Source organism: Salvelinus sp. IW2-2015, linkage group LG11 (assembly GCF_002910315.2).
Source record: "Salvelinus sp. IW2-2015 linkage group LG11, ASM291031v2, whole genome shotgun sequence".
In the NCBI taxonomy this organism is placed as follows: Eukaryota; Metazoa; Chordata; class Actinopteri; order Salmoniformes; family Salmonidae; genus Salvelinus; species Salvelinus sp. IW2-2015.
In genome coordinates this window covers 44,250,387-44,277,011 of record NC_036851.1, presented here as the reverse complement: position 1 = coordinate 44,277,011, position 26,625 = coordinate 44,250,387, and the positions used below count along the sequence as shown (strand labels likewise).

Here is a 26,625-nt window from a genome sequence, read left to right as displayed (position 1 = left end):
TGAACAAAACTCAAGAAACATTTCTCTTCGCAATGTGCTTTAAAGCTTTCACAGATAGCACATGTCATGCTAGATGGAATAAAGAGGCTGGGCCACTTGTGAGGAGACTATGTTATCCAAGGTCACTCCTGCTGCAGTGAGAGTTGGGCCATTCAATAAATTCCAATTGTAATGTAAGCAGGCCTACACTCAAAGCTCAATCTTGCGTTGTGTGTGACTGTAGGAATTCTGTTTGCTTGAGCAGTTCTGTCAGCCATACTGTAGATTGCTAAACCTTTCACACACATCCAAGGCTATACAGGAGCTATTGTAACCAGCAAACACTTGAATTTTCTACACCAGAAAGGATTTCCTCCTTGATTCACATGTATAGAGGATAGCTTCGCCAGATGTAGCTCATTCAGTATGATGAAGGAGGCTCGTGTAGTTKTATTAATGCCCTGTGCGGATGTTCAACCACACTATGAGTAGTAGCCAGCCAGCTTGACCATTAAAATTCCAGGGCATTATTTTAATCTTGATGTCCATTAAGAACCTGTGAGCTCTCTGCATGCCAATTCGAGACCCATAGGAGGACATGCAGTGCTAGGCTAACAGCTGTAGCACAGAGACCTAGGTTAATAATGCTGTAATGCCCTGTGGTAATTATGATGGCAGCAGGTTAGTTGACAGAATCCTCCAGTGGTTCAGAAAAGGACAGTAACCTACATTTCTATGGAATCAAACCACTTACAGTATGGCTGAGAATAAAACCATCACATATAAGCACATATACACTGAGTGTACAAAACATCAGGAACACCTTCCTACTATTGAGTTGCACCCCCCCATGATTTTCAAATGCTTTTGATTTCTCAATGATTTTGGCAGATTTGAAGATATGTCGTGGTGCTTCTTAAATAAACTGATGGATAAATAGATTGCTATATGCAATCTTATCTATACGCAATGTAATACAGATCAACTGCAATTGCAAAATGCAATTGTAAACCTTTCCAATCTTGAGAGTTGCCTAGCTACTAAATTCAGAAAGATGTATAGACAGGTAAGAACACAATACAGGAGATTTGACTATTGAACATATATTTTGTATAATGAGTATTCATAAAATAAGATGTAAAATAGGCTGATACCTAAATATAACTTGTCATAAAAGTTTATAACAGTATCATTATTCTAGATCCCTCCGCCTAATTTACTTTCTCAGCAAGCCGCTGCACTTACCTCCATGCCTTTCTCCCTCCGCCTCAGCTGGAGATGCTTGCTAGCCGAAGCACAGGGAACCAACAGTGCTTATAATTTTGGGCAGGCTACACCTTGCGCAGTAAAGCGCACTTTTTTTGTCCGGGGGTTATTTTGAATTTCGGAGGGGACTGTCATCCAGGACGGATTGGATACAAATTAGTGAACGTGCTCTGCCTAATGTGAGATTTTCGTCCACCACTTGAAACAAGAACAAAAGCAATGGGATCATTTCGAGTGATAATAGGGATTTTACATTATATGGGACTCTATAGTCAATTTAACGCTGCTTCCAAACCGGCTGTGCCTGCCGAGGTGGACAATCATATATCTGGAAATGGTAGGTTTACTGTCGCGGTAATTATGTATCCCATACATTATTCACGACTAGAGTGATTGGGCAGGGTTGACTGATGCCGAGATAATATCTGCGGCTATTGTTTCGAATACGAAGTTATGACAGAAGATAATTTTGTCCCTACAATAATGAATATCAGTAGAATATATTTTTTTAAACAGTTCATGAATGAAATACAAGATCAGCAATATTAACTTATTTTTTTTWAAGAAATTGGCTTTTAAGATAACTTCCCTACACTGTTAAGCCTGTCTCTGTGAACATTGCTTGGTTATTATTATAAAATGAATGATGTGTTCATTAATGCAATAATAATTTACATGGCAAGTTTTAGTACTGAAAAGGTGAAAGAGTTGACATCAACCTGGAACAACTGTTACATGTATCCGACAGTACAATACTATTTGATGAACTCAATGGCCATTTTGTGAGGGGCAGTTCAAGCTAGATCATATCTGACAATGCTTTACTTGGCTCAACTGTTTTGAGCAATTGCTGTTGGCTTTTGTAAATGGTATTACCAGTTGGGTAGCAGTGCATCTTGGGCTACTTTACTGACAGAACAATACAGGGAAGAAGAAAATCGATGTTCATATCCCAAAGCTATGAATCAACCATGTAATTTTACGTTTGTTGGAGGATTTACAGTACATTGATTGTCTAGAGACACTGGGTGCCAACATTTGCTTAATTTGTCTGCTGTGAAATCGAGGATGGCAAGGGTGTACATTGGTGGCAGGAGAACATTTCTGGAGGGGAGTTGTAGATATGAAACCCAGATCTGTTAGGTGGTTCAGAACCAGATATGTTAGGTGGTTCAGAACCAGCTTGTTAGGTGGTTCAGACCCAGATATGGCAGGTGGTTCAGACCCAGATATGGCAGGTGGTTCAGACCCAGATATGGCAGACCCAGATATGACTGGTGGTTCAGACCCAGATATGGCAGGTGTGAGCACACTAGGTATGATATGTTGAGGATTACTCCGTGACTTGCTTGGGAAGTTATATATATATATATATATATATATATATATAAAATTTATTATTTATATATATATATATATATATATATATATATATATATATATATATATATATATACATACAGTTGTAGTCGGAAGTTTATATACACTTAGGTGGAGTCATTAAAACTTGTTTTTCAACCACTCCATAAATTTCTTGTGAACAAACTATAGTCTTGGCAAGTCGGTTAGGACATCTACTTTGTGCATGACACAAGTAATTATTCCAACAATTGTTTACAGACTTATTATTCACTGTATCACAATTCCAGAGGGTCAGAAGTTTACATACACTAAGTTTACTGTGCCTTTAAACAGCTTGGCAAATTCCAGAAAATGATGTCATGGCTTTAGAAGCTTCTGATAGGCTAATTGACATATTTTGAGTCAATTGGAGGTGTACCTGTGGATGTATTACCAGGCCTACCTTCAAACGCAGTGCCTCTTTGCTTGACATCATTGGAAAATTTTAAAGAAATCAGCCAAGACCTCAAAAAAAAAAGAATTGTAGACCTCCACAAGTCTGGTTCATCATTGGGAGCAATTTCCAAACGCCTGAAGGTACCACATTCATCTGTGCAAACAATAGTACGCAAATATAAACACCATGGGACCATGCAGCCGTCATACCGCTCAGGAAGGCGACGCGTTCTGTCTCCTAGAGATTAACCCAAGTTAAACAATTTAAAGGCAATGCTACCAGATACTAATCGAGTGTATGCCAATTTCTGACCCACTGGGAATGTGATGAAAGAAATAAAAGCTGTAATAAATCATTCTCTTTACTATTATTCTGACATTTCACATTCTTAAAATAAAATGGTGATCCTAACTGACCTGAGACAGGGAATTTTTACTAGGATTAAATGTCAGGAATTGTGAAAAACKGAGTTTAAATGCATTTGGCTAAGGTGTATGTAAACCTCCGACTTCAACTTTATATATGGAGTTATGGGCCATGTTTATGTTTTTGACATTTCTATCCCAATGTCACACAATTGGCCCCATTATTTATAGAAAGCAATAGTTTTAAATCTTTATAAATCAATCTTGATCTATGTTATCTACAAAACAGTTTTTCAAATGTTCATGGGCCACTACCCTGAAACCCTGGAGTTAGGTTAGAATAGAATAAAAATGTATTGTCCATCTAGGAGGGATATTTTTCCTAAGCATCACCTTCTATTAAAAGGATCACATACACATACATTGTCACATAACACACATTTAATCCAGTCAGTCCATCACACTGCATACTTTAAAAACATAGAGAGACACGTATACATTCAATCACAACTGACGTTCCTACTGCGCTGCTAAAATCTAGAAAAAGTAGGTAAGAAACAAATGAATAAACAAATCTATATTTTATCAAGATTGATGGACTTTCCTGATCTGTTGATGCACTCCTCTATCAGCAGTATTACCAACATGCTTAAACATACACTTTCTATACAAAAGTATGTGGACACTCCTTCAAATTTCACTCACAACCGTTGCTGCAGACAGGTGTATACACATTTTCACACCGCCATGCAATCTCCATAGACAAACATTGGTAATTTGGCCTTAAGTTGAATGGCCTTACTGAAGAGCTCAGTGACTTTCAACGTGGTACCGTCATGGGATGCCACCTTTCCAACAAGTCAGTTCGTCAAATTTCTGCCCTGCTAGAGCTGCCCTGGCCATCTGTAAGTGCTGTTATTGTGTCGTGGAAACGTCTAGGAGCAACACCGGCTCAGCCAAAAAGTGGTAGGCTACAGAAGCTCACAGAACGGGACTGCAGAGTGCTGAAGCTTGTAGCGCGTAAAATTGTCTGTCCTCGGTTGCAACACTCGCTACCGAATTACAAACTGCCTCTGGAAGCAACATCAAAAACTGTTCGGTGGGAGCTTCATGAAATGGGTTTCCATGGCCGAGTAGTGGCACATAACCCTAAGATCACCATGCGCAATGCCAAGTGTCAGTTGGAGTGGTGTAAAGCTTGCCATTGGACTCTGGAGCAGTGGAAACGTATTCTCTGGAGTGATGAGTCACTCATAACCATCTGGCAGTCCAACGSACGAATCTGGGTTTGGCGGATGCAAGGAGAACGCTAGCTGGCCCCATGCATAGTGCCAACTGTAAAGTTTGGTGTAGGAGGAATAATAGTCTGGGGCTGTTTTTCATGGTTCTGGCTAGGCCCCTTAGTTCCAGTGAAGAGACATCTTAATGCTACAGCATACAATACAATGCTAGATGATTCTGTGCTTTCAACTTTGTGGCAACAGTTTGGGGAAGGCCCTTTCCTACCCCTGCACACAAAACGAGGTCCATACAGGCATGGTTTTGTCGAGATTGGTGTGGAAGATATTGACTGGCCTACACAGAGCCCTGACCTCAACCCCATCAAACACCTTTGGGATGAATTTGAACGCAGACTGCGAGCCAGGCCTTATCGTCCAACATCAGTGCCTGACCTCACTAATGCTCTTGTGGCTGAATGGAAGCAAGTCCCCAGAAGAGTGGAGGCTGTTACAGCAGCAAAGGGGGGAACAACTCCATTTTAATGCCCATGATTTTGGAATGAGATGTTCAAGGAGCAGGTGTCTTTATACTTTTGTTCATGTAGTGTAAAATGGAGTTCAGTAGAAGCTTACTAATTGGTATTTGTGGCACAGCATTTTTGCCATTTTCCCTGTCACAAAGAGGTTTCTCCAGGAGGTTGTCTCTATCTGCAGGCTGCTATAAGATTTAATTTGATCGTGTGCGATAAACACTTTATCATTGTGCATCCCCAGCTGGTCCCAGGAGCTCTCTCTCCTTAGCATGTTAGCTTTAGCCAAATCAATAAGAATGAGTGTGACGTATACTGGCGCTGGATGGATTGACTATCTTGGACGGGTAGAAAAATCAATTAGCACGCATCACTCCCTGAGGGAGTTAATTAAAATAGAGTTTAACTGCGATGTTCTCTCCACAGTCTACATCTTACCATCCACAAAAGAGAATGGTTCAGGGGGGGAATTTCATAAAAGGGCATAGCTATAACTCAGATTGTACTCAAATCAAATCAAATTTTATTGGTCACATACACATGGTTAGCACATGTTATTGCGAGCGTAGCGGAATGCTTGTGCTTCTTGTTCCGACATTGCAGTAATATCTAACAGTAATCCAACAATTCCACAACAACTACCTAATACACACAAATCTAAGTAAAGGGATGGAATAAGAATATATACATATAAATATATGGATGAGCGAGCGGCATAGACACGATGCAATAGATTGTATAAAATACAGTATATACATATGAGATGAGTAATGCAAGATATATAAACATTATTAAAGTGGCATTATTATTAAAGTGACTAGTGATCCATTTATTAAAGTGGCCAATGATTTCAAGTCTGTATGTAGGCAGCAGCCTCTCTGTGTTAGTGATGGCTGTTTAACAGTCTGATGGCCTTGAGATAGAAGCTGTTTTTCAGTCTCTCGGTCCCAGCTTTGATGCACCTGTAGTCAAATTTTAAATGTATTTATAAAGCCCTTCTTACATCAGCTGATGTCACAAAGTACTGTACAGAAACCCAGCCTAAAACCCCAAACAGCAAGCAATGCAGGTGTAGAAGCACGGTGGCTAGGATAAACTCCCTAGAAAGGAGTACACCTGCACCTGTACTGACCTCGCCTTCTGGATGGTAGCGGGGTGAATAGGCAGTGGCTTGGGTGGTTGTTTTCCTTGAAGATCTTTTTGTTCACCCTGTGACATTGGGTTCTGTCGGTGTCCTGGAGGGCGGGTAGTTTGCCCCGGTGATGCGTTGTGCAGACCGCACCACCCGCTGGAGAGCCTTGCGGTTGTGGGCTGTGCAGTTGCCGTACCAGGCAGTGATACAGCCTGACAGGATGCTCTCAATTGTGCATCTGTAAAAGTTTGACGGATTTAGGTGACAAGCCAAATAACTTTAGCCTCCTTTAGCCTCAGTTTGTCTGTGATGTGTACGCCGAGGAACTTAAAACTTTCCACTGCTGTCCCGTTGATGTGGAAAGGGGGGTCCTACCTTCAGCACCTGGGGGCGGCCCGTCAGGAAGCCTAGGACCCAATTGCACAGGGCGGGGTTGAGACCCAGGGCCTCAAGCTTAATGATGAGCTTGGAGGGTACTATGGTGTTGAATGCTGAGCTGTAGTCAATGAACATAGGAATACATAGGTATTCCTCTTGTCCAGRTGGGATAGGGCAGAATGCAGTGTGATGGCGATTGCATTGTCTGTGGACCTATTGGGGCGGTATTCAAATTGAAGTGGGTCTAGGGTGGCAGGTAAGTTGGAGGTGATATGATTCTTGACTAGTCTCTCAAAGCACTTCATAATGACAGAAGTGAGTGCTATAGGGCGATAGTCATTTAGTTCGATTACCTTTGCCTTCTTGGGTACAGGACCAATGCTGGCCATCTTGAAGCATGTGGGGACAGCACACTGGGATAGGGAGAGATTGAATATGTCCATAAACACACCAGCCAGTTTATCTGCGCATACTCTAAGGATGCGGTTAGGGATGCCGTCTGGGCCGACAGCCTTGCGAGGGTTAACACGTTTAAATGTCTTACTCACGTCGGCCACGGAGAAGGTGAGGCAGGGCCCACAGTCCTTGGTAGCGGGCCGCGTTGGTGGCACTGTATTATCCTCAAAGCGGGCAAAGAAGGTGTTTAGTTTGTCTGGAAGCAAGACGTCGGTGTCCGTGATGTGGCTGGTTTTCTTTTTGTAGTCCGTGATTGCCTGTAGACCCTGCCACATACGTCTCCTGTCTGAGCCGTTGAATTGCGACTCCACTTTGTCCCTATACCGGCATTTCGCTTGTTTGATTGCCTTGCGGAGGGAATAACTACACTGTTTGTATTCGGCCATATTCCCAGACCTCTTTCCATGATTAAATGCTGTGGCTCGCGCTTTCAGTTTTGCGCGAATTATGTTCTCTGTTTGGAGACCTGGAAAAATAGCCTTTTGTTTCCCTCTTGGATGAGACTGTCTCTCTCAACAGAAATTAGAGCTGCATCCTTTTGAGGTTAAGTAATCCCCATGGGATGTTTTTTGTCAGCCCAAACACTGGTGGGTTGATATATTCCCCAGACGCTTGGGATTTGTGCCTTCATGTAGATTACAGAAGCCCATGCAGTGTTCCAGAAAGCACTTGTTAGATTTGGCCCAGGCTCAGCCCCAGATAAGGACATTCGTCTGAGGCTTCGTGGCCCCTGCATGGTCCCCTGCTCAGCCCATGTACAGATCTGTAGGTCTAACACCTGTGCACCTAGGTGGAACATTGTCTGGCATCGGAAGGCAAGGTGAAGTGGTCAGGTCTAACAACACCTGGTTTCTTTGACACGTGTCTAGGTCTGCTTCGACCCTGTCAATCTCACAGGTTCAGGTCTCGGAAGGTTGTACAGAGACAAGCAAGGTAGAAAACAATGTTGAGTGCGTCTCCATGTGTACCTGGAAGCAGTGTTTCCCCTATTTACATTTGGCAAAAAATGTAGACGTATAATGTAGAGATATCTAAAAAAACATCTGTAGGCCTATACAACCTGACCAGAGCGACTTACAGGAGTGAGTCCATACATTTCCTTACTGGTCCCCCATGTGAATCAAACTCACAGCCGTGGTGTTGCAAGCGCCATGCTCTACCAACTGAGCCACACGGGACCACCATGGTTTCACCATGTAATCGGTGTTTACACTAAATTCACAGTCTGGGCATACTGTATGAATTCATTATGCAGTTTTCTTTGGCTTTAATTGAATATGGCTCTGGCTGTGAGGGAGGGGCCAACAGATTGGACACTCCCACTGTCACAGCAGAGGGTGATGGCAGAGACCTGGTGGGTGAGTGGAGAGGAATGACAGGAAGTGAGAGCGTCACTTTGTATTTAAGACTGAACCTTAAAGGATCAATCCACAATAATTATACACACAAATAGTGTCTCTAAGTCTATATGTGTCACGTTCCTGACCTGTTTTCCCTTGTTTTGTATTTATTTAGTATGGTCAGGGCGTGAGTTGGGTGGGTTGTCTATGTGTGATTTTCTCTGTTGGGATTTTGTGTTCGGCCTGGTATAATTCTCAATCAGAGGCAGCTGTCAATCGTTGTCCCTGATTGAGAATCATACTTAGGCAGCCTGGGTTTCACGTGTGTTTTGTGGGTGTTTGTCTACCGTGTTAGTGTTTTCACCACACGGTACTGTTTCGGTTTTCTGCACTTCGTTTATTGTTTTGTATTTCAGTGTTCAGTTTCGGTTTTAATAAATCATCATGAGCATGAACCATTCTGCATATTGGTCCGATCCTTCTCGCCTTTCCTCGTCCGATGAGGAGGACGAAATAGACAATCGTTACAATATGACTGTATGATAGAGGTTTTCTCTTTGGAAAATGTGATGCCAGACATTTGACCAGCAGCATTTTCATTTACCGGACATTTGAGAAATTTACCGGACCCATATGCATTAGGGCTCAGAATGACAGAAATCACATTTAGAATATGGTAATTCCTATTTTAACAGAACATGCAAGTCGAGGATGCAACAATGTGCAGTCCTTCTTGCCGAATCCTGATGCGTACTTTGAACATTTTAGAATAACTGTCCATATTTACTTTTCCTCAGCCAACAAGAAGAGTAACGAACAGCAAAATCATTTGCCGATGTCAATCTACTATTCCCCATAGTAGAAAAGTTGACCTATTCTATTGGTCGGCTTGTCGAGAAAGAAATGGCCTATTCCTAACCGACTCTGGGACAGTTGTGGGACGATAGATCCCAAATTCATACAACCAGTAGGCCTAGGCTGCCAAAAAATAAGTTAAAAAGTAATGAGTCTGATGCAACAGATCAGAACGTTTAGCTTAAAATGTTGATCAACTATTATTTCTTCACATTATATGTGCAGCAATGCGTACAAGGCAGTAGGCTACGTGTGAATGTCCGTGCCCTAATGTAATTAGCGGGAGACACCTTTGTCAAAAGAGCACAGCGCATGCCAGCAGTTTCATGTGACAGAGATTTAAATATCCATTATAACATTTTGAAAAGAGGGAGGGGAGATCTAATATGCAACAACTAGCATGGGTTGCTAATGTTACTAGGATTGTGCCTTTGGCTACTGGACAATGAAAGAACGTTTATATAAAATAATTGATTTGATATGATTTTGGCTAGACTTTGAAACAACAAGTCTCATAATATGTAGTAAAACGTTCAGGTTTCAAACAATGAAGTATATGTTTTCAAAATGCAGCCTGCCTCCAGCTCATTGCAACGTGTTGTGTGGTGCACAGATGAAGGCTTTTTTCCATTGCCTATCCATTTGCTGTTTGAGATGCTGTTGCAGCAGCTTTCGCACTGAAAAGCGAAAAGGCTCTGTATCTTTATGCTGGACACGTGATAAATAAGATGCATAACGAATATACTGTACACAAGCACCAATTTAATTTCACTAAATTGTATTATATGTCCAAAAGCCGGCTATTACCGGCTAATGGAAACCCTGGTTTTATAGATGACTTTCTGTGGAAGAAATATACCGTTTTTAGAACATGAATTAGAAGTTGTGAAATATTTACTATAGGAGTGTTAGTCTGATACCAGGAAGAAGTCTACGTCGCCAGTGTCACATTTTCTGATATTAAATCAAAATGTAGGAATTTGGAAATACAAAAACATACAGTACATTTCAATATGGTAGTTGGTCATCCAAGCAGTGGTGGAAAAAGTACCCAATTGTCATACTTGAGTAAAAGTAAAGATATCTTCACAGAAAATGACTCAAGTAAAAGGGAAAGTCACCCAGAAAAATACTACTTGAGTAAAAGTCTAAAAGTATTTGGTTTTAAATATACTTAAGTATCAAAAGTGAAGTATAAATCATTTCAAATTGCTTATAATAAGAAAATCAGATGGCACAATTTTCGTGTATTTTCTTATTTAAGGATAGCCAGGGGCACACTACAACACGCAGACATAATTTACAAGCGAAGCATTTGTGTTTAGTGAGTCCTCCAGATCAGAGACAGTAAGGATGACAAGGGATGTTGTCTTGATAAGTGACTGAACCACTTTTCTGTCCTGCTAAGGAAAATATAACGAGTACTTTTGGGTTTCAGGGAAAATATATGGAGTAAAAAGTACATAATTTTCTTGAGGAATGTAGTGAAGTAAAAGTAAAAGTATTCAAAAATACAAATAGTAAAGTAAAGTACAGATACCTAAAAAAAACTACTTAAGTAGTACTTTAAGGTATTTTTACTTCAGTACTTTACACCACTACAACCAAGTATTGTAGGACCAATACACATATTCTGAAATAGGCAGGTGCTTCTCTACCATGTTATCAATTGAATGTGGTGTAGCAACATTATGGTTCCTGAGGAGTTGTATGGGCTAGACATGGCAGTGGAATAATGGCAGGGAAAATCAAAAKAAATGCTCTGAGCCTTTGATCTGTTGAGAGGAGTCTTCGGCAAATCAAGATCACAGGCGGTATAACATTTTGAAGAATAGGTCCACATAACGTGACACTTAGCAGGGAGCCTGGGGGATTGAGCTTTGTGCAAGGTCTTATCTATTCTCATACACACCGTGGCTGTAGAAAGCTTCACCTTGAGGTTCAAAACTCAAGGGGTTTGCTGTGCAAAACTGGTGAATCTCTCGCTCAAACAGGGGTTTTGAAGACTCCATTATTCCAAAGCCTTCACGTACATCTAGCAAAGAGATAGTTGTATAAACTAAAGGAGTTCCATGAGATGGAATTCTTCACATTTGACTCTCTGATACCTGTAAATGGTATTTACTGCAGGTACATGGGACTTGGCATCCAAGTTGTGAATAATTCTGGAACATCAAACCCTAATTGAGTTCAACAACCATGTGAGCTTAGACAATGGAAAGGATATAGAGACAGACATCACTTAGATGCTAAGTCCATTACTAGCAGTATAACCATTCTGCACTGCACAACCATTACAGCTCATCAAAAGGTGTGCCAGAAAAACCCTCTCAGGGGCAGAGTGTTGAGATGAAGAGGAGAAGTCCAACAGCTTTGTACCCCAGGGTCTTCTGATGGAGAAAAGTGATGTGGAGCTGCAGTTAGCTCCCAGCCACTCTTGTCAACACAGGCAACTACATCTGTGCACGACGCACTCACACGCGCAGCGCACACATACACTGCAAGGAGGGAGGAAATAGCCTCTGAGCCACCTGTCCCCAAGGCTATGAAAAATTCACTCCCGAGGCCCGAGTATCGGCAACTACAGACAGACAGCTCCTCGGTTGATTACCGGCTCATTCTTATTTCATTATTTTACCTTCCAGCTTGAATGGAGGCTGAAGGTCTTGCAACAAGCCATTATTTCCCCAAGGAGGTTCTGCCAGCTCGACCCGACGGTGACCTTAAGCTGCCTTGGCATTTATTGGCTTCTCAGCGAATTCCCAGACTAGATTTTTGTTTATCAGTATTTTGACTTTTTCTCCTATTTTGGTTATGAGTGGCCAACAGCAACTGTATTCCAGTGAAATCCCTCAACGCATTAGAGAAGGGTGATATTGAGATTTTTCTACTATCCAAAGGTTTATTGACAATAACAAGTTGATAACATACTTTAGGGGAGTTTTTGTCTTGGTCTTTCTTGTATGATGAAGTGTTTAACAAATACATTTAAATACATTATCTACTTGAAGTGTTTATAGACATTATAATGTACACTGTGAATACAAAACATGAGGAACACCTGCTCTTTCCATGACATAGACTGACCAGGTGAATCCAGGTGAAAGCTATGATCCCTTATTGATGTCACCTGTTAACAATTCAATCAGTATAGATGAAGGGGAGGAGACAGGTTAAAGGAGGATTTTTAAGCCTTGAGACAATTGAGACATGGATTGTGTATGTGTGCCATTCAGAGGGTGATTGGGCAAGACAAAATATTTAAGTGCCTTTCACACTCAACAGTTTCCYGTGTTTATCAAGAATAGTCCACCACCCAAAGGACATCCAACCAAGTTGACACAACTGTGGGAAGTATTGGAGTCAATATAGGCCAACATCCCTGTGGAACGCTTCCGACACCTTGTACAGTCCATGCCCCAATGAATTTTGGCTGTTCTGAGGACAAAATGGTGTGCAACTCAATATTATAAAGGTGTTCCTAATGTTTTGTAAGCTCAGTGTATGTTAATTTTACCTCACAATATTACACTACACTACACTGAATATGATAAATTACCCATCTACAAGAAGCAACAGCTTGTTACAGCAACTATTCCCTTCTGACTACCGTAACTCATTAATCACTTTAAAGCACATTTTTCATTTCCAAAGGGTGCTACTCAAGGGATATATGCATTCACCTTGGTGCAGGGTTACATAGGGTTTCTTTGTGCTGGAGAACTGGGATAGACACTGAGGGTACAAAACATTAGGAACACCTGCTTTTTCCATTTAATGGACTGACCAGGTGAATCCAGGTGAAGCTATGATCCCTTATTGATGTCACTTGTTAAATCCACTTGAATCAGTGTAGATGAAGGGGAGGAGACAGATTAATTAAAGAAGGATTTTTAAGCCTTGAGAAAATTGAAACATGGATTGTGTATGTGTGCCATTCAGAGAGTGAATGGGCAAGACAAAATATTGAAGTGCCTTTGAACGGGGTAATGGTAATAGGTGCCAGTGTGCCAAGAACTGCAACGCGGCTGGGTTTTTCACGCTCAACAGTTTCCGATGTGTATCAAGAATGGTCCACCACCCAAATGGGCCAGCATCCCTGTGCAACGTTTTCGACACCTTGTAGGGTTCATRCCCTGACGAATTGAGGTTGTTCTGAGGGCAAAAGAGGGTGCAACTTAATTTTAGGAAGGTGTTCTGAATGTTTTGTACACTCAGTGTATATCCCTCTTCTTATAGCTTCATGTATCTATTTTCTGTCTCTCACCCTCTGGATGTGACTCAAAGTGATGATTCAATGACCCTTTGATTTTACAGTCTTTCACCTCAGGGTGGTACATTTCAATAAAAAAAAAATTCTCACTTAATGGTGAGATTGATTCCCCCACTGTTTCCAGACACTGCTCTTACATCAAATACTTTACGCCGTGTATCACTCACAGCCTCTCAATGTGTTTAAGTGTGGGATGATGGTGCTCTTAAATCCCTCTCTGCAGGTATAAGACTGATGACTGTGTAATAATAAGTAATGACTTATTACAGAGGTAGTTAGCATAATATGATAACTACCTCTGTAATAAGTCATTACTTATTATGTCATATTACTACAGGATCTGCATGCAAATTAAGCTTCAGAGATTCTTCAAGTTTCTAAAACGACTGTTTAAAAATGCTTTCTTCCATGATATGGCAGTTCAGTTACAAAGTTGCAAGCACAGTAACTACACACAAATGAGAAGAGATTGGAACGGCCCAGTGACTCAGTCCCTACACTCTTTTGGCTGCGGAGGACTATTTAGGCCTTTAGACAGAAAGCAAGTGTGAGAAAGGAAGCAGAACGGGGAGTGGTGAATGGATAGAGAGAATGAGTGGACAACACGGTGTTAACCCCCCCCAACCCCACTGTTGTTTGTCTTTAGCCTGATTAGGCATCTGATTCTCGGTTCCAGACTCCCACTCGACCAAACAACACGCACACACAAACACACACTCTCCCGTTGCTGTGGTGAGACACTTATTAGCCATGGGCTATTGCCCATGCTAATTAGACTCCTGTGATTCGGCCTAACTCATTCAATTCCCTTTGGAGAGTCTGACAGAGAAAAAGAGAGAGAGAGACAGGGAAGAAAGAAAGAAAGAAAGAAAGAAAGAAAGAAAGAAAGAAAGAAAGAAAGAAAGATCGACAGATCACTATCTGGATTTATCCATCTCATTTCATGTTGGACTCACTGGGAGGAGGAAGCGAATATATGGAGTAGGGTCTCTTGAGATTGCATTATATATATATTCATTTGTTTATATATTTATTTCCCTACGGCACTTTCCATTTTATTTCATTATTTCTCCCCTTTTCATTTTTAATGATGCTCCAGTCGACAGCAGCCGGCCGTCTCTGTGTGACACAACCACATTTCTGTCATAGCACTCCAAGCAATACAGAGAACAACTACATGTGTGCGTAGGGCTTTAAAAATGCATGTGCTGCATCTTCAAACGAGCATCGTCTGCCATTGCCGGGGGAGGATTATGACACCACTGCCTTTATGAGTTTCATGCTCGGATCTGCACCATCTATCAAATTTAAAGTTGTTGGCTAGCTAGGCTGAGTGTAGCAATTTTCAAGATAACTGAAAAAGAATGGGTCAAGTTAGACAATGTTCCCCCTCCTTGGATACTTTTTCTGGTGGTACAAAATACCACAAAGGTGGTGTTTTTTTCATCTCAAATTCATGAGTGCACTTTCCTTCAACAGTATTGAAATTCAAATGTTTCCGCTTGTTTTCTGTGCTCGTTCTCAGTGGCGAGTTGCCATTGAAGCAGACTGGATGTATGCGCCATGTTGTTTTAACGTCCAGCTAAGTTTAGCGGATTGATTTTCCCACCACACTAATTTGATCTAAGTCATGAACATGTCAGATGTTTGCTGAGCAGGCCTGTCAGAACCTAATATTGGCACAAAGCACCCTGGGATATAGCCTGTTTGTCAACAAGTCATGTTTCATAGGCCGCTGGAAGAGAAGCCTGCATACTGAGCTGCAAGGCAATTTGACAACTGTCAGGTCGATAAGGCAGGGAGACTGGGAGAGAGAAAGAGGCAGAGCTCCTTGTCCGAACATGATTTGCTCGTGGTGATGATTTGGGCATGTGTTGTAGATAGAGTGTGTGTGCTCAGCATGAAGAAGTGTTGATGTGGGTGGGTGGGTGATTGGGTGAGTGGGTGTGTTTGTGTGTGGGTGGGTGGGTGAGTGGGTGAGTGTTGTTAAGATGTGTGTGAGTGAGTGAGTTTGTGGGTATACAGTGCATTCCCAAAAGTATTCAGAGCCCTTGACTTTTTTCACATTTTGTTACGTTACAGCCTTATTCTACAATGATTCAATTATTTTTTTCCCTCATCAATCTACACACTACCCCATAATGTCAAAGCGAAAACAGTTTTTTTGTAATTTTAGCAAATTCATAATTTTTTTTATGACACTCGAAATTGAGCTCAGGCGCATCATGCGCATTGATCATCCTTGAGCTCAGGCGCATTGATCATCCTTGAGCTCAGGCGCATTGATCATCCTTGAGATGTTTCTACATGTCAGGATGGTGTATTAGAGGCGAAGTCAAGTGCAGGAGAGCAGATATTATGATGAACAGGCGCACTTTGTTATAGTTCCAAAAACGAGAGCACTACATGAAACAAACTCGCTCAAAAAACATGAAAACCTAACATGAAAACAATTACACAAAAACATGATGGGAAACAGAGGGTTAAATACAAGTAGCTTGATTGGGGAAATGAAAACCAGGTGTGTATGTAAACAAGATAAGACCAATGGATATACGAAAAATGGAGCGGCGATGGCTAGAAAGCCAGTGACGTCGATCGCCGAACGCCGCCCGAACAAGGAGAGGGGCTGACTTCGGGCAGAAGTCGTGACAGTACCCCCCCCGTGACGCGCGGCTCCAGCGGCGACGGTGAAACTCACGCAGTAGTTCAGGATCTAAAACATCTGCAACCGGAACCCAGCACCTCTCCTCCGGCCCGTACCCTTCCCACTCCACGAGGTACTGAAGGCCCCCCACCCGACACCTCGAATCCAGGACGGAACGAACGATGTACGCCGGCGCCCCCTCGATGTCCAAAGGTGCCGGAGGGACCTCCCGCACCTCAGATTCCTGGAGCGGACCAGCCACCACCGGCCTTAGGAGAGACACAATTAATACGATAATCAGAGGGAAGCTGTAATCTATAACATACCTCGTTCACCCTACTCAGGACTTTAAATGGCCCCACAAACCACGGACCCAGTTTCCGGCAGGGCAGGCGGAGGGGCAGGTTACGGGTCGAGAGCCAGACCCGGTCCACCGGGGTCTCACTGCGGTGACGGTCCGCGCTGGTTTTCTGGCGACGCGCGGCTCGCTGGAGATGGACACGGGTGGCCTCCCATGTCCCCTCCGCAYGCCTAAACCAGTCGTCCACCACAGGAGTCTCGGTATGACCCTGATGCCACGGTGCCAGAACCGGCTGGTACCCCAATACACACTGAAATGGGGAGAGGTTAATGGAGGTGTGGCGAAGCGAGTTCTGTGCCATCTCGGCCATGGGCACAAAYGCAGCCCACTCCCCCGGGCGGTCCTGGCCATAGGACCGCAGAAACCTGCCCACATCCTGGTTGACTCTCTCTACCTGCCCGTTACTCTCAGGGTGAAAACCCGAGGTAAGGCTAATCGAGACCCCCAGACGTTCCATGAACGCCTTCCAAACTCTCGACGTGAACTGGGGACCCCGATCAGACACTATATCCTCAGGCACCCTGTAGTGCCGGAAGACGTGTGTAAACAGGGCCTCTGCAGTCTGTAGGGCCGTAGGGAGACCAGGCAGAGGGAGGAGACGACAGGACTTAGAAAAACGATCCACAACGACCAGGATCGTGGTATTTCCCTGTGAGGGGGGAAGATCCGTTAGGAAATCCACTAACAGATGTGACAGATGTGACCGTTCGTTGTGGAACGGGTAAGGGATGTAACTTACCTCTGGGCAGGTGTCTCGGAGCCTTACACTGGGCACACACCGAGCAGGAGGAGACATAAACCCTCACGTCCTTAGCCAAAGTTGGCCACCAGTACTTCCCAGTCAGACAGCGCACCGTCCGAMCGATCCMCGGATGACCAGAGGAGGGAGACGTGTGGGCCCAAGAGATCAACTGGTCACGGATAGCAGACGGAACGTACACACGCCCAACGGGACACTGGAGCGGAGCGGTCTCTGTACATAACGCCTGCTCAATGCCTGATCATCCAGATCCCACATGACCGGTGCTACCAGGCAGGAGGCCGGGAGTATGGGAGTTTGATCCATGGGCCGCTCCTCTGTGTCATACAGCCGGGACAGTGCGTCTGCCTTCTTATTCTGGGAACCTGGTCTGTAAGACAGGGTAAACACAAAACGGGTAAAGAACATGCCTGACGAGGATTCAGTCTCCTCGCTGCCCGGATGTACTCCAGGTTGCGGTGGTCAGTCCAGATGAGAAAAGGGTGTTTAGCCCCCTCAAGCCAATGTCTCCACGCTTTCAACGCTTTAACCACAGCCAACAACTCCCGGTCCCCCACATCATAGTTTCGCTCCGCTGGGCTGAGCCTCTTCGAGAAGAAAGCACAGGGGCGGAGTKTCGGTGGCATGCCCGAGCGCTGTGAGAGCACGGCTCCTATCCCAGCCTCGGATGCGTCTACCTCCACTATGAATTCCGAAGAGGGATCCGGATGGGCCAGCACTGGAGCCGAAGTAAACAGAGCTCTTAGTTGCCCAAAWGCCCTGTCCGCCTCAGCCGACCAGACAGGATTGTGTCGAGGCACAGATCTGGGGAAGGATACCAAAACATTTCTGTAGCCTTGAAGCTCCCCAAGAACAAAGTGGCCTCCATCATTCTTAAATGGAAGAAGTTTGGAACCATCAAGACTCATCCTAGAGCTGGCCACCCGGCCAAACTGAGCAATCGGGGGAGAAGGAGTCAGTCTAAGGCAGTCTAAGGCAGCAGTCTAAGGCACTGCATCTCAGTGCTAGAGGCGTCACTACAGACCTTGGTTCGATTCCAGGCTGTATCACAACCTGCCATGTTTGGGAGTCCCGAAGGGCGGCCCACAATTGACCCAACGGCGTCCGGGTTTGGCCGGCGTAGCCGTCATTGTAAATAAGAATTTGTTCTTAACTTACTTACTCCACCAATCAGGCCTTTATGGTAGATTGACCAGACAGAAGCCACTCCTCAGTAAAAGGCTCATGACAGCCCGCTTGGAGTTTGCCAAAAGGCACCTAAAGGACTCTCAGACCATGAGAAGCAAGATGCTCTGGTCTGATGAAACCGATTGAACTCTTTGGCCTGAGTGCCAAGTGTCACGTCTGGAGAAAACCTGGCACTATCCCTACGGTGAAGCATGGAGGTGGCAGCATAATGCTGTGGGGATGTTTTTCAGCGGCAGGGACTGCAAGACTAGTCAGGATAGAGGGGAAGATGAACGGAGCTAAGTACAGAGAGATCCTTGATGGAAACCTGCTCCAGAGTGCTCAGGACCTCAGACTGGGGCGAAGGTTCACCTTCCAACAGGACAACAACCCTAAGCACACAGCCAAGACAATGCAGAAGTGGCTTTGGGACACGTCTCTGAATGTCCTTGATTGACCCGGCCAGAGCCCAGACTTGAACCCGATCAAACAACTCTGGAGAGATCTGAAAATAACTGTGCAGAGACACTCCCCATCCAGCCTGACAGAGCTTGAGAGGATCTGCAGAGAAGAATGGGAGACACTCCCCAAATACAGGTGTGCCAAGCTTGTAGCGTCATACCCAAGAAGACTTGGGTATGACGAGGGTGTAATCGCTGCCAACGGTGCTTCAACTAAGTACTGAGTAAATGGTCTGATTACTTATGTAAATGTGATCTTTATTTGCTAAAATGACTAAAAACCTGTTTTTGCTTATGGGGTATTGTGTGTTGATAGATGAGGGGAAAACGATTTAATCCATTTTAGAATAAGGCTGTAACGTAACAAAATGTGGAAAAAGTCAAGGGGTCTGAATACTTTCCGAATGCACTGTATGTATTTATGTTTTGTTGTGTAGGCAGTGCTATGTTGATTGAAAAATATTAGGTTAGATATAAGCTACTATCAAGAGCCTTACACCATAATCAAACTATAATAACATGCGGTCTCCCATCCAAGTACTGACCAGGCCCAACTCTGCTTATTTTTTAGATTGGACACACCTACAAGGTGTTTTACATTGCTATGAAATACAATAACCATATTGATCACGACAAAACCAATAATGACCAGAAGAGCTTATTTCAAAACAGGGCTTAAAGGACATGTAACTCCTCCTAATTTCCTCTGCTCTGACCCCACACAGTAGCAGTGTTAGTTAAAGCCACCTAGCTCCCATTAGTAGGAATGAGTGGATTGTGGCAGGCTAATGCTAATTAATCTAACACCAGAGCACCTATAGTATCTGGCCTCATGGTTAGCGTTAGCCTCTCTGGCAAACATCTGATCTCTGATCAGTTGAAGAAAGCACTAATAACCTCTACCACTTATCTCAGTCAGCCTTAGTGGCCAGTATCTGATCTCTGATCAGTTGAAGACAGCACTAATAACCCCTACCACTTATCTCAGTCAGCCTTAGTGGCCAGTATTATAAACTCGCTAATAGCCTCTACCACTTATCTCAGTCACCCTTAGTGGCTAGTATTATGAACTCACTAATAGCCTCTACCACTTATCTCAGTCAACCTTAGTGGCCAATATCTGATCTCTGATCAGTTGAAGACAGCAATAATAACCCCTACCACCTTCTCAGTCAGCCTTAGTGGCCAGTATATTGAACTCACTAATAACCTCCTCTGGTCTCCGGGTTTCCTGCGCAATAGTAAAGAAACAAGGACCAAGTTTGGGAAACCCCTGCTGTAGGACAAAAAAATGACAAAAAAGTGTTGTATCTTAAATATGCCATTGTCCTTATAGGTCTAGACATGGGTCATGCATTAATAGCAAAGTGTTTGGCATCATCTGTTCCTATTGGGTAGTGTTTGTACTTACTGTACAGTCGTGGCCAAAAGTTTTGAGAATGACACAAATATTATTTTTCACAAAGTCTGCTGCCTCAGTTTGTATGATGGCAATTTGCATATACTCCAGAATGGCATGAAGAGTGATCAGATGAATTGCCATTAATTGCAAAGTCCCTCTTTGCCATGCAAATTAACTGAATCCCCCAAAAACATGTCCACTGCATTTCAGCCCTGCCACAAAAGGACCAGCTAACATCATGTCAGTGATTTACTCGTTAACACAGGTGTGAGTGTTGACGAGGACAAGGCTGGAGATCACTCTGTCATGCTGATTGAGTTTGAATATCAGACTGGAAGCTTCAAAAGGAGGGTGGTACTTGGAATCATTGTTCTTCCTCTGTCAACCATGATTACCTGAAAGGAAACACTTGCCATCATCATTACTTTGCACAAAAAGGGCTTCACAGGCAAGGATATTGATGCCAGTAAAATTGCACCTAAATCAACCATTTATCGGAGCATCAAGAACTTCAAGGAGAGCAGTTAAATTGTTGTGAAGAAGGCTTCAGGGCGCCCAAGAAAGTCTAGCAAGCACCAGGACCGTCTCCTAAAGTTGATTCAGCTGCGGTATCGGGCCAMCACCAGTACAGAGCTTGCTCAGGAATGGCAGCAGGCAGGTGTGAGTGCATCTGTACGCACAGTGAGGCGAAGACTTTTGGAGGATGGCCTGGTGTCAAGAAGGGCAGCAAAGAAGCCACTTCTCTCCAGGAAAAACATCAGGGACAGACTGATATTCTGCCATCCAGGACCTCTACACCAGGCGGTGTCAGAGGAAGGCCCTAAAAATGGTCAAAGACCCCAGCCAMCCCAGTCATAGACTGTTCTCTCTACTACCGCATGACAAGCGGTACCGGAGTGCCAAGTCTAGGACAAAAAGGCTTCTCAACAGTTTTTACCCCCAGCCATAAGACTCCTGAACAGGTAACTAAATGGTTACCCAGACTATTTGCATTGTGTGCCCTCCCCCAACTTCTCTTTTACGCTGCTACTACTCTCTGTTTATCTTATATGCATAGTCACTTTAACAATACATTAATGTACATACTACCTCAATTGGCCCGACCAACCAGTGCTCCCGCACATTGGCTAACCGGGCTATCTGCATTGTGTCCCACCAGCCGCCAACTCCTCTTTTTACGCTACTGCTACTCTCTGTTCATCATATATGCATAGTCACTTTAACCATACCTACATGTACATACTACCTCAATAAGCCTGACTAACCGGTGTCTGTATGTAGCCTTGCCACTCTTATTTTCAAATGTCTTTTTACTGTTGTTTATTTCTTTACTTACCTACACACACACACATACCTTTTTTTCACACATAGCTTTTTTATTGGTTAGAGCCTGTAAGTAAACATTTTACTGTAAGGTCTWCACCTGTTGTATTCRGCACACGTGACAAATACATTTTGATTTGAATTGGATTGGCCTGCTGAGGACAGGGGTAAAGTTATTTTTTCTGATGAATCCCCTTTCCGATTGTTTGGGGCATCCGGAAAAAAGCGTGTCCTGAGAAGACAAGGTGAGCGCTAYCATCAGTCCTGTGCCAAGCCAACAGTAAAGCATCCTGAGACCATTCATGTGTGGGGTTGCTTCTCAGCCAAGGGACTGGGCTCACTTACAATTTTGCCTAAGAACACAGCCATGAATAAAGAATGGTATCAACACATCCTCCGAGAGCAGCTTCTCCCAACCATCCAGGAACAGTTTGGTGACGAACAATGCCTTTTCCAGCATGATGGAGCACCTTTCCATAAGGAAAAAGTGATAACTAAGTGGCTTGGGGAACAAAACATCGATATTTTGGGTCCATGGCCAGGAAACTCCCCAGACCTTAATCCCATTGAGAATTTGTGGTCAATCCTCAAGAGGCAGGTGGACAAACAAAACCCCACAAATTCTGACAAACTCCAAGCATTGATTATGCAAGAATGGGCTGCCATCAATCAGGATGTGGCCCAGAAGTTAATTGACAGCATGCCAGGGCGGATTGCAGAGGTCTTGAAAAAGAAGGGTCAACACTGCAAATATTGACTCTGCATCAACTTCATGTAATTGTCAATAAAAGCCTTTGACACTTATAAAATGCTTGTGATTATACTTCCATAGTAACATGTGACGAAAATAGTATTCCATAGTAACATCTGACGAAAATATCTAAAGACACTAAAGTAGCAAACTTTGTGGAATTTAATATTTGTGTCATTCTCAAAACTTTTGGCCACGACTGTACATAATGGTATAGAATGAAACTAACCCCTAGCCAACTATGACTGACAGTGTACATCAAGCTACATTTTCTGTTGGTATTTAGGCTAGGTTTCACAACCAGACCTGGGTCAAAATAGTATTTATTGTCTTCCAAACACTTTAGGTGCCCTTGATTTAGCTTCCCTGGTGCAATTACACCAATGGAATAGTCCCAAGTGTACAAACCCTGCTCACCCAAGTGCACATATAGTAACTGAGGCCATCACTGTAAATAAGAACTGACTTGCCTAGTTAAAGGTTAAATAAAAAATAAATAAAATATAGCAAATACTACTTTGAGCCAGGTCTGTTCCTAGCCACTGCGACATATCTATCTGTCTGTCTGTCTATCATCGCTGTGTGTTTCTGTGTCTGTCAGTCTGTCTATCATCACCATGTGTCTCTGTGTGTGTGTCTGCCTGTATATTATCGCCATGTGTCTCTGTGTGTGTCTGTCTGTCTTTCTAACTGGATACTATAGATCTATAGTCTTTCTTTCTTTCTTACTCTGTATTTACATTTTTAATTATATTGATATGAAACCCAGGTATTTTCACGTTTCTAAAACAGGCATAAACTGTTTTACTGAGAAACAGCTAATTCGCTGAATTAAAACAACACCACATGACAACACTCAACCACTGTATGATTAAGAAAAACAACGACTCTAATTAAGAACTTTAAGAACTCAACCGTGTTGTTGCTTTTGCAAAAGAATACACTGTTTTCCTGGCATGTAGTCATTGCGTAGAGAATCACTCTTCCGTGYAATTTTTTCTCAGATGTACTCTGTTCTTGTTTTCATCTTTGATCTTTGAAATGGCTATAATTCTCTTTGCTTGGATGAATCTATCTGCCAGCTTCCTAAATCCAGGATTGTTTGTGGGGCTGGGGGTGTTGTGGAGAGGGAGCATGTGTGGGATTAGCGAGTACAGAGTCATAGGGGTCGGTGGGAAGAGGAAGGGGTTGTGAGTGGAGTGGGTGTAATTTGGCAAGGCCACGGCTGCATACATCCGTCCTCTCTCACAGTATCAAAGGACATCATGGATGGCATTCCTACCTAGAGACTTCCTTCCCACTCTGCGCTGACACACACCTACACAAACACAAACGCAGACGCATAGAAACACAAACACACACACACACACCAACAAACCCTCCAAACACACACACACCCCMAAAAAATTAACACACACACAATGCAGTCCCACACATACACACATATACAGCTGTGTAGTGCAGAAAACCTAAACGTGCACCCAGTGGGGAGGGGCAGGACGGAGTTTGGGAAACCCAGCTCTAGTGTGCCACTGGTAGTGTGAGAGCATCACTGTACACCAAAACAGGAGAGCAGATCAAGGGGCTGTACACTCAGAGAGAGAGATTAACACACACACATACAGTGGGGCAAAAAAGTATTTAGTCAGCCACCAATTGTGCAAGTTCTCCCACTTAAAAAGATGAGAGAGGCCTGTAATTTTCATCATAGGTAAATTCAACTATGACAGACAAATGAGAAAAATAAAATCCTGAAAGTCACATTGTAGGATTTTTAATGAATTTATTTGCAAATTATGGTGGAAATAAGTATTTGGTCAATAACAAAAGTTTCTCAATACTTTGTTATATACCCTTTGTTGGCAATGACAGAGGTCAAACGTTTTCTGTAAGTCTTCACAAGGTTTTCACACACTGTTGCTGGTATTTTGGCCCATTCCTCCATGCAGATCTCCTCTAGAGCAGTGATGTTTTGGGGCTGTTGCTGGGCAACACGGACTTTCAACTCCCTCCAAAGATTTTCTATGGGGTTGAGATTTAGAGACTGGCTAGGCCACTCCAGGACCTTGAAATGCTTCTGTATCTATATATATGTATATATATATATATATATATATATATAGAGGTTGATATATATATATATATATATATAGAGAGAGAGAGATTGATATATATATATAGAGAGGTTGATATACATATAGAGAGAGGTTGATATATATAGAGAGAGGTACAGTTGAAGTCGGAAGTTTAAATACACTTAGGTTGGAGTCATTATAACTCGTTTTTCAACCACTCCACACATTTCTTGTTAAACAAACTATCGTTTTGGCAAGTCAGATAGGACATCTACTTTGTGCATGACACAAGTAGTTTTTAAAACAATTGTTTACAGACAGATTATTTCACTTATAATTTCACTGTATCACAATTCCAGTGGGTCAGAAGTTTACATACACTGAGTTGACTGTGCCTTTAAACAGCTTGGAAAATTCCAGAAAATGATGTCATGGCTTTAGAAGCTTTTCATAGGCTAATTTACATTATTTGTGTCAATTGAGGTGTACGTGTGGATGTATTTCAAGGCCTACCTTCAAACTCAGTGCCTCTTTGCTTGACATCATGGGAAAATCAAAAAAAATCAGCCAGAGCCTCAGAAAAAAAATTGGAGACCTCCACAAGTCTGGTTCATCTTTGGGAGCAATTTCCAAACGCCTGAAGGTACCACGTTCAACTGTACAAACAATAGTACGCAAGTATAAACAGCATGGGACCACGCTGCCGCCATACCGCTCAGGAAGGAGACGCGTTCTGTCTCCTAGAGAAGAACGTACTTTGTGTGTGAAAAGTGCAGATCAATCCCAGAACAACAGCAAATGACCTTGTGAAGATGCTGGAGGAAACATCTACAAAAGTATCTATATCCACAGTAAAACGTGTCCTATATCGACATAACCTGAAAGGCCGCTCAGCAGGGAAGAAGCCACTGCTCCAAAACGCTATAAAAAAGCCAGACGTACTTTTTGGAGAAATGTCCTCTGGTCTGATGAACAAAAATAGAACTGTTTGGCCAAAATGACTATCGTTATGTTTGGAGGAAAAACGGGGAGGCTTGCAACCAAGAACACCATCCCAACTGTGAAGCATGGGGGAGGCAGCATCATGTTGTAGGGGTGCTTTGCTGCAGGAGGGACTGGTGCACTTCACAAAATAGATGGCACATGAGGAGGGAAAATGATGTAGATATATTGAAAAAACATCTCAAGACATCAGTCAGGAAGTAAAAGCTTGGTCGCAAATGAGTCTTCCAAATGGACAATGACCCCAAGCATACTTCCAAAGTTGTGGCAAATGGCTTAAGGACAACAAAGTCAAGCTATTGGAGTGGCATCACAAAGCCCTGACCTCAATCCTATCGAAAATTTGTTGGCAGAACTGAAAAAGCTTGTGCGAGCAAGGAGGCCTACAAACCTGACTCCGTTACACCAGCTCTGTCAGGAGGAATGGGCCAAAATTCCACCCAACTTATTGTGGGAAGCTAGTGGAAGGCTACCCGAAACATTGACCCAAGTTAAACAATTTAGAGGCAATGCTACCAAATACTAATTTTGTGTTTTGAACTTCTGACCCAGGGAATGTGATGAAAGAAATTAAAGCTGAAATAAATCATTCTCTCTACATTATTCTGACATTTCACATCTTAAAATAAAGTGGTGATCCTAACACCTATACAGACAGGACTTTTGCTTTAAATGTCAGGAATTGTGAAAACTGAGTTTAAATGTACAGTATTTGGTTAAGGTGTATGTAAACTTCCGACTTCAACTATGTGTATATATATATATAACACTGTCAAAAAAATAAGGGAACACTTAAACAACACAATGTAACTCCAAGTCAATCACACTTCTGTGAAATCAAACTGTCCACTTAGGAAGCAACACTGATTGACAATAAATGTCACATGCTGTTGTGCAAATGGATTAGACAACAGGTGGAAATTATAGGCAATTAGCAAGACACCCCCAATAAAGGAGTGGTTCTGGAGTGGTGACCACAGACCACTTCTCAGTTCCTATGCTTCCTGGCGGATGTTTTGGTCACTTTTGAATGCTGGCGGTGCTTTCACTCTAGTGGTAGCATGAGACGGAGTCTACAACCCAC

General features: G+C 43.0%; 1 protein-coding gene across 1 annotated transcript in view; it reads left to right on the top strand.

The window, feature by feature from the left end:
- The first annotated feature begins 1,259 nt into the window (after window positions 1-1,259).
- The window catches only part of LOC111970451 (V-set and transmembrane domain-containing protein 2-like protein), a 38,593-nt gene continuing 13,227 nt past the window's right edge, over window positions 1,260-26,625 (top strand). Inside the window, exon 1 of the mRNA XM_023997191.2 lies at window positions 1,260-1,582. Within this exon, the coding sequence (XP_023852959.1) occupies window positions 1,465-1,582 (118 nt within the window). The 5' untranslated portion in view covers window positions 1,260-1,464. The remainder of the gene's footprint in view (window positions 1,583-26,625) is intronic.